The sequence below is a fragment of the Chionomys nivalis genome, chromosome 1 (genome assembly GCF_950005125.1).
Source record: "Chionomys nivalis chromosome 1, mChiNiv1.1, whole genome shotgun sequence".
NCBI lineage: Eukaryota > Metazoa > Chordata > Mammalia > Rodentia > Cricetidae > Chionomys > Chionomys nivalis.
In genome coordinates this window covers 18,461,325-18,473,896 of record NC_080086.1, presented here as the reverse complement: position 1 = coordinate 18,473,896, position 12,572 = coordinate 18,461,325, and the positions used below count along the sequence as shown (strand labels likewise).

Genomic DNA, 12,572 nt, shown 5'->3' with positions numbered 1-12,572 from the left:
ATGGATCTATGTCCCTGCAGAGGAAGAGCAAAAAACCCAGAGCAATGGTCAACAGCTTCAGGAAGATGAGGAAGGTGAAGAACCTGGAGATGCTGAGGATGACAATGGAGAAGAAAAACCACCAGAGAAACCACCACATCATCCTCGCCCTCCTAAACCTGGAAAACCACATGGCCCACCCCAGGAGGGAGAGGAGGGTAAACCCCGCCCTCCTAAACCTGAAAAACCAGAAGGCCCACCCCAGGAGGGAGGTGAGGAGAAACCTCGCCCTCCTAAACCAGAAAAACCAGAAAACCCACCTGAGGAGGGTGGTGACAAAGAGGCAAGTAACCTCTAAAAATTTTCTGCATAAATAAAAGTTCATCAGCACGAGAAAATAATAGGACACTTTATCATTCTAACAAAGATGTGGCATTCTCTCTGCTTGCAGGAGTGAATACCATAGGTTAATAGGAAGCTTCTTTGGGCCTATAGATAGGGCAGAGTAGAGCTAGGCAGGAAAACTAACCTGAATGCTGGGAGAAAGAAGGTAGAGTCAGTGAGAAGCCATGGAGTTGCCAGAGGAGAAAGGCACAGGCCCCAGCTAGAACATTGCTGGTAGGTCCTGACCTCGTGATGATGAGCAACTTTATGTAGATAGGTTAGTTTAGGATATAAGAGTTGTCTAGCAATGCTCTTAAATGGTTGGGCAAGCAGTGATTTAAATAATATGGTTTCTGTGTGCTTATTTTGGGATTGAACACTAGGGAACGAATGAAGAGCCTCCTTCCAACAGCACAGTCCCAAACTCTAGAGATCACCACTGTCTTCCAAAACGCAAAGATATTTTATACATTGAAAACATGAAAGTTCTATACCTTGATTTCTGTGACAAATGTTATTTAAAGTCAAATGTCTATCAAATGTCTGAACGCTAACAGAGTTAGATATCCAAAAACTAACAGATATCTCAGAAAATGTGTGTATTGGGGCTAGATATTTCTTCTCTCTTACCTTATTTATCTGTTTATTTGTTGCAGGAGAAGTAGAAAACAGTTACCTTTAATGTCATTTCAAAGAAGCAATGATGTTTTAAGAGAACCTTCAACACTCCAATAAAATACTTAGCATGCAATTATTCTTTGTTGTTTTCTTGGTCTGACTATGTTTGAGTGAAATCTGGGAACTGTGGCCAAATCTAATGCAATTATAGACCTCTTCATTCAGTTAAATCCAAATAGGTCCTACTTTCTCCATTTATGAATCAGTTCACAATAATTTGGGAAACCCTTTTTTTCTTCTTACCAGAAGTTCTGCCCAAAGCTTTACTGTATTTCCCAGATATTTCTGATTTTAGCAGGAGACTTAACATAATGATGAGGACTACTGAGAACTGAAGAACAATGGCAATGGGTTTTTGATCCTATTGCACGTAATGGCTTTGTGGGAGCCTAGGTAGTTTGGATGCTCACCTTAATAGACCTGGATGGAGGTGGGTGGTCCTTGGACCTCCCACAGGGCAGGGAAACCTGATTGCTCTTTGGGCTGAGGAGGGAGGAAGACTTGATTGGGGGGGGGGAATGGGAGGTGGTGGCGGGGAAGAGGCAGAAATCTTTAATAAATAAATTAATTAATAAAAAAATTAAAAAATAAAAAAAATTTAAAAAGATATGAGTTTGAATAGTAAAATAAATAAAGACATAAAACTACATAAACATGCTCTCAGTATATTGTGCACGTTGTTTGACCAGAGCCCTATAGAATAGCTGCCCAGGAGAACCTGCAAAAGAAATCTTTGTTTCTTTTCCACATGTAACAATCTCTGTTCACAATTTACCTGTTAGGAAGTTGCTGTTTGTATAGCTGGGGCTCTTTTGAACATTCAAGTGTCAACCAGCTCACATTATTCCTCAACTTGGACAGTCTTACATATGCAATGGTTTCTGGAGGCCAGATGTTCATTGTTTTCCTCTCCCTAGAACTTTTATAAATATGTACCTGTTCCTAATCGGCATATGAAATTTTTAAATATTTTATGTATACCTTAGAGCAATACTTCCATCTTAATTTTTTAGGGTTTGTAAATGTTCAATCATTGATTTGTAAATTTTGTTGAATTTTAACTAGAAAGTTAAATACAAAATGTTTAGATATTCAACCATTGAGGAATTCTTAAACCAAGCAAATAGTTGAGCTTTAATTTTTAGACTCTTAATTTGCTGTTTTTGAATTCTCTATTCAATTTTTTTTTCATTTTACTTAGATCATGTTCTTCTTTTCCTCCTTTCACACAATTCTTTATGAAAACTATAGTGGTCTTCATGAAAGTAGCACAGTGGGAGATTCATAGAAATGACAATTTAGTGTCATTCTGAAATTTGAGACTTAAACTTCTGTTGGCAAAATTCTTTGGATGGCCTTGAATCCAATATAGCAAGAGCAGTATAGATGAAATGCCAAAACAGGGTAAGATTGATATGCATATTCATAGACACAGGCTAACCACATTCATGTATAATACTGACAAAGCTGCATGTCATATTGAAACCATGAATTTTCATGACTGTATTCTAAATGATTCATTAAACATCCTTCTGTTCCAGAAGAGTCCTCTGGTTACTTATTAGCAGGCTTTTTATGTCTAAACCAACATTATCACCAATCCTAAGATTTATAATATCTTTTTTTATAAGAAGAGAAGATAATCTCTTTGTAGATATTCCAAGAAACTCTGTAATCTATGAAACTAAGCTGAAATCCATAGTTTTGAACAGGATGCATGAGAGAGGTGAAAAAAATCATAAAACTCCACCAATATATGACAATTTATGAAGAAAAATATCATAATTTACTCAAGAGGCAAAATATTTTATTAGGCAAATAATTTTCAGGAAAATTCCTACAATTAGATTATTCTGAGGAAAAAAGCTAAAAGCCTCAATACATGGAAGAAAAGACATTTCTTATTTTCTTTGTCTTTAATATCTTTTCATGTCTACCTTCATATCTATATCAATATCCCTATTTATAAATGTCCAACTATGAAGCCTGCTGGAATATTGCTTGAAGACATTTGCTTCATAATTCAACTAATACGTCATCCTTGGCAACATGTAGCCTAAAAATATAGCTTCAAATCTGTCATACAACTCTGTATTAGAGTACTTGTTAATGTGATTGAGCCCTAGACACATACCTCAGCACATAAATAATTACTTCATTTAACCTGCCCTAAGTTCCTTAAACTTCAAAGAAATTATGTATGTTTTCAGATTACAGTCCAATATGACTTTGTGTTTTTTAACAGCTCAAGTCAGTATCAACTGTTCACTGAAATTTATTTAAGAGTAAAAATCAGTCAGGATGCTCTTGTCAGTTTCTTGATATGTGATAAAGTTCATGCCATAAAGCAACTTTAGGGATGTATGTTACATCATGTGGCCCTTTCATAAAGCGCAGTGTGATCCAATAAGTTGAGCATTCATTAGGTGTTGAGTCGGAACTTGCCAAATTCTTTTCTTCTCCCCAGCCTCAGAGCCAACTTCTAGCAAATATTCATCAGTTTGATGGAGTCTGCCTGAATTTTATCCATACCACATCACTGCTCTTCCAATTGAAAAAGGTGGGAGAAGACAAAAGGAACTGATTTGTGGGAACTGTTCATTATGAAAAAATCTCTTTAGTTGAATTCACAAAGAAGTAACTTCAGACAGCAAACAAGTTGATTTTATCAATTTAAGATCTTGAGAAGGACTGATTCACAAAGAGGAAAACCTGTCCTTGAAGGCTTCTTGTAGAAGAAGTTCCCACTTGTAAAAGTCAGTATTGAATAGGGTGTGAATAATTTCATACATTTCAAATTTAGAAAATTACCATCAAAAGAGAAACAGACAATAGGGAAATGATGTTCCATAGCCACCGACCTACTTTTACTTAGACTCCTTTGCAGTAGAGACTATTGCTTGTACCTGAGAGATCTCCAGAAAAAACTGGAACTCTCCAATGTGACCCAAGTTACTTCAGTGTACCTCAGTAGTGTGACAGCCTACCTCAGTCTGACATCACAAAGGCATTTTGGAGAAAACTACTGCATGGTGCCTTTGTCATTATGAGCCAATGCCTAGAACAAGTCATTTAAAAAAAAAACAAAAAAACCTAGTACTCCCATATTCCCCAAATTATATGCCCTTGTTTAAAGAATTGTATATTCAAAACTATCCCATTTGGAATCAGGATTTTCATTCTTTTACAGAGCCAACGAGCTGGGAATCAGTGGTCAGTTTGCCTACTGTGGCTAAGACTCTGTCCTATGAATTAAACTCCTCTGCCCTCCTGCAAGCTTCTGCTAGTATGGCCTATAAAGCAGTGCTTACAGCATTCCACTGCTTTCCTAACTCAAAGCACCAAAATCCAAATACCACCAAACAAAAATGACAGGATTATTACAGCAGTCCCGTGCCAAATGGCTTAGTTAGGGTTGCTATTACTGTTAAGAGACATCATAATCATGGCAACTCTTTTCATGTAAAGCATTTAATTAAATATCAGCTTATAGTTTGAGAAAATGTTGTTTAATCATCTATGAGTTCAGGAAATATAGGGCAACAGTGGGTTTCCCAGTAATTGTTAGATTCCTAAGAACCTAGTTAGCCACATTACATAATTATCACATGTATTTTTTTGCAATTTTATGGGGAGTCTTAGACAAGAAAAAAATTGTAGGCCTTAAAATATTTTTTGATAACTTCAAGTATTTTATTCTTTAAAGTTTTATATTATGAAATTATATTATACTATTTTATGGAATCTATGTAGGCTTTAATAAAATACCCGCTATACTTTGGAAGACAGTCTTTTGTGAAAATGAATGGAGATAGAGTGTAATGTATTACAAGAAAATAACATGGAAAAACAGATTAATAATCTATAAAAATTAAATTAATTATTTTGGAAATACTAAGAATGTCTATTTTAAACTTTTCTTCACAATTACTCTGTATTTTTCTGTTTCTCTAAAAAGAAGAGTAACAGTTGAAGTTTCATGATATACATACAATATGAATGTGTAAGTACATATATATTATGTTTATACAAATAGTTTTGTCTTAGAAGATAGTTTTGGGTATGATTGAAATTTTTCAATCGTCAGATGGTTTGTGGATATAGGAAGATAGAAAGTTAGAAGCATCTATGTTATAGGTTCCTGGGTGAACACAAATTGTGTCTAAGTTTGTCAAATTCCAGATTAACCTATACCCATAAAAAAGACAAGAGTCAGAAATGACATGCTAAAAATTTTATTGTTATTAAAAAATAGATTATGGCCACATTATTCCAGTTGCCCAATTCACCAAAGCCAGTATTTTCTTATTCATTATCTGAAAGAAACAAACACAAAGAGAAGTTATAGAAAAATCACAACAAGATGAAGTTTCTCATCTCTTTCTAACAACTTAAATGATGTAGATAGAAGTCTATGTTTTTTTTTTCCTTTCTCTACTCTTTGTCCCTTCCTTTTCTGGTTCCTTTTGTTCGTTTTTGGTAATCATTTAGCACATAATTCACTCTGAAGAAAATGAACCAAATATATTTTATTGGTTTTATGGCTTTAGAGAGAATACATTTGATGTTAAAAATTGTGAATAGGTGAATAAGGCTTGTGCATATAATCACAACACTTGGGAAGTAGAGGAAAGATGATTAGGAATTCAAAGGTATACTTGGCTACAGAGCAAGTTTGAAGTCATCCTGGTCTATATAAACCTTATCTTAGAAACTCATTTAAACTATAAGACATATTTATAAAGGTGGGTTACTAAGACAAATTTTATGAATGAAATACAGAAACCAGCTTGAACATCCATTGACAGGATATTAAAACTAACCAAAGACAGCAAGAGCCACAGAATGTTATGGCTCACCACTGCTAAAACAAAACCACTAAAGATATGAACACAAACATGCTGTCTCTATGAACTATTGTGGATTGTTTTAAAAAAAAATTAATATAAGGGTACTATGGAGATAAGAAAATATCTTTGTGTGTATTTCTTTTTCTTTTTAAAATATGGAATGCTTCACAAATTTGCATGTAATACTTGTGCAGAAGACATGCTAATATTCTTGTATTATTCCAGTTTTTAGTGTATGTGCTGCTGAAGCAAAGATCTGCTTGTATTTCTAATAAACTGTTGAAAAAAAATAGTGGAAGCCTTTAATAATGGAGAAGGTGGGAAGAAATGATGACTTAACTTTTAAAAGTTAACTTGATGCCTTGATTTCTCATTTATTTATTTTTTCTTATTCTGGGCATAGTAGGTGAGGTTTGTGGCATGAGCAATGAGGCAGCAGAATCTAGGAATTACATTGCACTTCTTGCACAAACAATATAAATCACGTTGTCAATCACGTGTAGGCATTGTTCCTCACAATCACAATAATTTGAGCAGTATACAAAACATTAATCATCTTCCTATACCACCACAGATTATCCAAATAATGATAGTAGTATAAAAATAGTAGACTATCCTAATAATAGTAATAGTAATAAGAACTCAAACTATGTAATATAAATATGTTTAAAGTTGAGTTAGCACAGCTTGTGCTTGCAAAGCTATAAGAATTAAGATGTTTCATTAACAGTGATTTCAATTCCTACCTGATGATGTATCTTTGATTACTGAGGACCTTGGCCCTGGGAAGGTCCCTGAGGTCTGCCTCCCTGTTGGGGTGGGCCTTGCTGGTTTCCAGGCTGAGGGCCTTGGTTCTGCTGTTGGCCTCCTTGTTGGGGTGGGCCTTGCTGGTTTCCAGGCTGAGGGCCTTGGTTCTGCTGAGGGCCTCCTTGTTGGGGTGGGCCACGCTGGGGTGGGCCTTGCTGGGCTGGACCTTGCTGGGGTGGGCCACGCTGGGGTGGGCCTTGCTGGGCTGGACCTTGCTGGGGTGGGCCACGCTGGGGTGGGCCTTGAGGGCCTGGACCTTGTTGGGGTGGGCCACGCTGGGGTGGGCCTTGAGGGCCTGGACCTTGTTGGGGTGCACCACGCTGGGGTGGGCCTTGAGGGCCTGGACCTTGTTGGGGTGGGCCACGCTGGGGTGGGCCTTGAGGGGCTGGACCTTGTTGGGGTGGGCCACGCTGGGGTGGGCCTTGAGGGCCTGGACCTTGTTGGGGTGCACCACGCTGGGGTGGGCCTTGAGGGCCTGGACCTTGTTGGGGTGGGCCACGCTGGGGTGGGCCTTGCTGGGGTGGGCCTCTCTGGGGTGGGCCTGGCCTAGGACCAAAACCTTGGTGGCGTGGGGGACCGTGGGGCAATGCTGCAAAAGAGGATCCATGATTAGAACGTGAGATGCAGACACATGTTCTTTATTTGGTACATCATAAGGAGTGGTAAGTTTAGTGCTGCAACAAATGCCCTCTTTTCTTTTATCAACAGCTTAAAGATTATTACATAGTTCCTCTTACTCATTTGTGAGTCATCCTCATGATCATTCCCACCTAGTTTTTATAGAAATTTTCTCTGAATACATGTATTGATGGTATCAAACATAGAATCTTTATGCTTGGAACTAGAATTTGAGGTCTTAGAAAACTAACTTTCCGTGTAGAAGACAGAAGCAAAAACATAGGATTTTAAAATTATTTGAGTGTCCTACCCAAAAATGCCCCTATGTCTTTTCTTTCTTCTGTTCTACAATCACTGAGGCAAGATGCCTGTTATCCCCTGACTACTTCATTATAGGATATTCACAGTGGGTCTTTCTTCTGTGAATCTTCCTATTGGATCCTTCTCAACACAGAGAGCTGACTCTAGAGATCCAGCCTGACCTTTTCAAACTTCTGTTCCCACCCTTAATCAAGTTTGTATTATACATGACAATATTCAATTCCTTGGTTTGGAATGATGATTCAAACACAATACTTTGGTACTGATTTTACATTCCTGCCTTTCTGCTAATCCTCTTCTCTCTCTCTGCATCTTCTAGGAGTGACATGTGATCTGTTATCTAAAAGCAGATTCACTGAACAAACAACCATATCTCTTACCTTCACTGAAGCTCTGAAGAGAGCTCAGGGCCAGCAAGGTGGCTGTGAACAGGACAACCAGCATCTTGGAGTCTCTGGAGTTTCTTCCAAGTCTGTGCTGCATGCAGTGTGGTAACTGCCTTTATAAGACCCAGCAGAAGAATGGTGCCTTTGATTCCATCCTGGGTGATCTCATATTGGACAAAGTAGGAAATACTGCATCCTTGACTCCTCTTTGGGAATTCTGCCAGCTAGTATAACATGAGGCATTGGCAACATGACTTGGACTAAGAGCAGATGAAGCATAGCTATGATGTTAATATTTTTATTAAAATTTTGCCATTACATGAATTTCATTGTATTTGGTATGTAGTTCTCATATAAAGTTATGATATAGTGGTGACTGATACTTTTGTAAAGATGAAGATGTTTCATATCTTCAGTTTTCATTTTCATCTGTAGATCACCAATCATACAGTAACTGTGGGTGTGATATATAGCTGTATTTTCCATTATATACAGGTCATTTATTTTTGGATCAGATGCAATTCCTGCCACCTCATTTATTCAGAACCACAATGACTATTCAAAATCCCCAATATATTGTTGGAAATGGGGAACACTTGGAGCTTTACATTACCAAAATATTTTATTCTTTAGGTGTGTGCGATTTTGAGTGTGTTTGTATGTGTGTGTGAGTGTGTGTGTGTGTGTTTGTATGTGTGTGTACATGTGCACTTCTTTACAGTCCTGGTAAAGTATGGACAGAGGACAACTTTGGTTGCAGTTACTCAGGTCCTTCTTTCTGTGCTATATTTAGGATTAGATATCTCATTGGCCTTAAATCATCATGTTGAGAAACTGTTTGGCTTACAAGTCTCCAGGGATACAGATAGTTCCATCTCCTAGGTCATATTTTGTAGAGGGCTGGTTTTAAACTGCATAGAAACTCTGTGCAAGGGAGACTTGAGGTAGCATTCTTGCTGATAGGCTTGGCAAACCAAGTTGGGAGGAGGCAAACCTCTCCCATCAGTAGAGGGCCTGCCGGTGGTCAGTCCTTGAGAAGACAGATGTGCACCGTAGTTCAAAGGCTCTGATTAGGTTGTGGTTTGTCTTCTGATGAGGTGCTTTTACATATTATATTACAACATGAGTTATTCCCGTAACACCGAGCTTTTTGTTTAGATTACGTAGGGCATGAAGCTTTCGAAATTAGTCGCAACCAAGTGACTAGTCTATGAAACTATTCATGTATTATGGGAACCTAGTTTGAATCGTGATTTGAGTATTATAAAAGGAACAGTGGCTTTGTAATAAAGTATGCAGTTGTATCTCTTACTCTGCATCCCCTGTGTCCTGATTTCTGTGGCACTACTCGGGGTCATCCATAACCGAGGAGGTTGGGGAAGGATCCCCAACAATATTTGTTGGGATTTTCTCAACATATCCTTCTATATGGCTTTTTACTTGGATTCAGGAAAACAGAATATTGTTTCTCATGACCAGAAAAAAATTCCACTATTGATTGAGCCATCTTCACAGCTCTTAAAACTTCTAATCTTGTTAACAAAAATACTACAAATAATGACATGGGATTTCTACAATGTTTAAGACAAATGCATAATTCCTTGACAAACCCACAGCATTTCATGTTTCTGATATATGATTTCGACAGTCAAATCCCTTTCCAGAATATCCCATATAACTAGGCCCATACCTTCTCACTTTTAGGAAATGTTTTTAACCACTACCAGTAACAAATGACTAACCATGATTATATAATAGAATTAAGTAATTGGCTATCAATTGAAAATTTAAATCATGTTACATTTATGTTCTATCTTCTCATATGATTCTATGCTCCTCTCTTAGAGTGGTCAACACTGAATATTTTCTCTGCTTCATGTTGATATTAATTAGATTCCAACATCTGTTTTAACCTAAACTACTAGGGGGTTGGGGTTTTTTCGTTTTTTTTGTTTGTTTTGGGTTTTCGTTTTTTCTTTCTTCTTTTTCTTCTCTTCTTTTGTTTTCAAGACAGGGTTTCTCTTAATAGCTTTGAAATCTGTTCAGGAACTTGGTCTGTAGAAATGATGGCCTCAAACACAGAGAGATCCACCTGTCTCTGCCTCCACAGTGCTGGGACTAAAGGTGTGTACCACCACTGTACAACCTAAACTATTGTAATTAGAAGTAAGTGTTTGAACATTTTTCCTGGTGCCATTTCTTACTGGCTAAGTAGCTTTTTATTTTCAGATATTATAGGATTATTTTTAAAACATTCAAAATCCTTATTATATCTATTCTTAAGTATATTGCTCATTTTTTTATTTAAAATTTGGTTACAAAATGTCATCATATTTCCAGCCAACTGTCTTTACTTACTGTCTTTTACCCTGTGTCTATTTTGTCCAATCTGAAGACAGAAGTTTATTCATCTAGACAGCTGGTCTAGAAAGACAGTCTGAAAGTGTGAGCTAATTTCCATGTTGTCCAAAGGCCAGAGAGTTGGAACTTACCTCTAGTTCCTTCAAGGTTATTGTGGGCTTTTTGTTTGTTTGTTTGTTTGTTTTGGTTTTTGGTTTTCAAAGACAGGGTTTCTCTGTTTGGACAGCTCTAGCTGTCCTAGAACTTGCTGGCCTTGAACAAGGCTGGCCTTGAAATCACAGAGATCCACGTGCCTCTGCCTCGTAAGTGCTGGGTTAGAGAGTTCTGCTCTCTCAAAGGTATTGTCAACAGGTGTGGCTAATAGCTAGACCTTGTACTCCAGGAATAGAGAAATAGATATGTTCCTACTTCACACAGAAGTCTAAGGATCCAGCTAAGGTTCGACTTCCTTTAAAAAGGTAACTTTGGATTCCACCCAGGGAGTAGTTTGCCTACAGAATGTTTTGATCTAGGGTGTAAGTATGACTTGTTGTGTTCTAGCAACAAAATGTTTAACTATGAATGTAGCCCACAACCTTCAACTGGTATGTTCATCTTCTTGTATTATGATAATGTAGTCTTTTGTCTTGCTCTTACCTTTTGTGGTCAGGGGTAATTTAAGCAATTGGAAATTAAATGGGGGTGAATTTCAATACTCACTGGAATCCTCTCCCAATACTATCTTGTATGTTTCTCCATTTTATTTATTTTCTTTCACGTCTTTATATTCTTTACTAATATTTTCTAAATGCCTATATCTTAACCTTGGCACTAAGAATTTTTGTCAAAGTTGGTTCCCGACACTGGTCTTTTCACTTCACACTTTTATTACTAATTTTTGTACAAAATTACTTTCAGTTTTTGTTGTTGTTGTTGAGGTAAATTGTGGTGTTGGGTCATGGAAATTCATAGCCAAGCCCCTTCTTAAGTGCAAATCACTGTCCCCTCTACTATGCATTTAATTATCTGTTATTTTTCCTTTCCTGAGATTTCAGGAAGGTTTTCTCAGTTGAGTTTTTACAAGAAAAGTAGTCTTGGAAGGGAATAGATTATGATTTGGCATTTTTTTAGGCTAAATGGAAATCTCATAAGCTCATGTCATGTACCTTGATTGGATATTGGGTATACGGTATCATTATTTGGTCCTGGAAGTTCCCTCAATTTATTACCATAACTATCTCTGACTCTACAAATCCTGTATAGTCAGAATACCAGGATATGAGTCACCCAAATGCTTACATATAGTTAAATTTGATGTAAGATAGTAGCAGAAGAAGGAGGACCATATTCACCAGTGATTTGGTGTTAAAGTGACATCTAGGGAAGAGTCATTTTTCCCTATGCTAATTCCACTACATAACACAGTTGCCAGCATTTCCCTGACCTTCTTCAGTGTCAGCAAAGTGTGAAAGAGACTAATGTTTCACAAGAAAAATATCACCTAGGACCAGAGGTGATGGAAAACCTAAGAGCAAACAATACCGCTTAAAGGTGGCTCTGGGAAGCCATAAGTAACTCTGTAGCAAGCCTCAATGCAAATGATGTGTGAGGAACCTCTTATGCATCCACTGGTCTTATAGTATGGGCCCAACAACTAATAAACTTCTGGTTGGTCTAGATTTCTATCCACTGAAACTTTTGGTCCTCATATTAGTTAGGTATGACTCACAAAATAATTTACAGCACAAGTCAACAGATACAGCTGGTTTAGAGATTACAAGGCCCAAAAGAGGTGGAAGCTGGATCAGCCCTTTCTTCATGTCTTTCAATTCTTAGCCACAATGATGTTTGCTAAGCGCCCATTCTTCAGTAGTGCTTCCATATGGATCCTTATGCTCCCCATTTTTTTTATCAATTTTTTTTTGTTTTAGCATTTTTGAGAATTTCATATACAAGTCCTGTTTTTACATCATTTCTGTATGTTCTTTATTTACAGAAATGCAAATTAGGCCTTATATCCAGTCCCTTACCCCATGCTGATACCAGCACCATAACACAGGATTCAAATAACTTTGTTCACTGCCATCAGAGACTTGTCTTCTTGGAATCAAGAAAATGGAGTCAGGTCAGCTTGTAGTGAATAAGGCTGTGTTGTATTCCAGTGTTGGCAGACATTTTTTGTCCTTTCAGCAAATTTCCATATAACGAC

General features: G+C 37.4%; 1 protein-coding gene and 1 non-coding gene across 2 annotated transcripts in view; one reads left to right on the top strand and one right to left on the bottom strand.

The window, feature by feature from the left end:
- The window catches only part of LOC130884778 (proline-rich proteoglycan 2-like), a 46,749-nt gene extending 46,412 nt beyond the window's left edge, over positions 1-337 (top strand). Inside the window, exon 7 of the mRNA XM_057785949.1 lies at positions 21-337. Coding sequence (XP_057641932.1) covers positions 21-337 — 317 coding nt within the window. The remainder of the gene's footprint in view (positions 1-20) is intronic.
- A 5,703-nt stretch (positions 338-6,040) lies between these two features.
- LOC130889572 (U6 spliceosomal RNA) lies at positions 6,041-6,143 on the bottom strand. Its single transcript, XR_009058607.1, has one exon. It is a non-coding gene; the product is annotated as a U6 spliceosomal RNA (small nuclear RNA).
- Between the last annotated feature and the right edge of the window lie 6,429 nt (positions 6,144-12,572).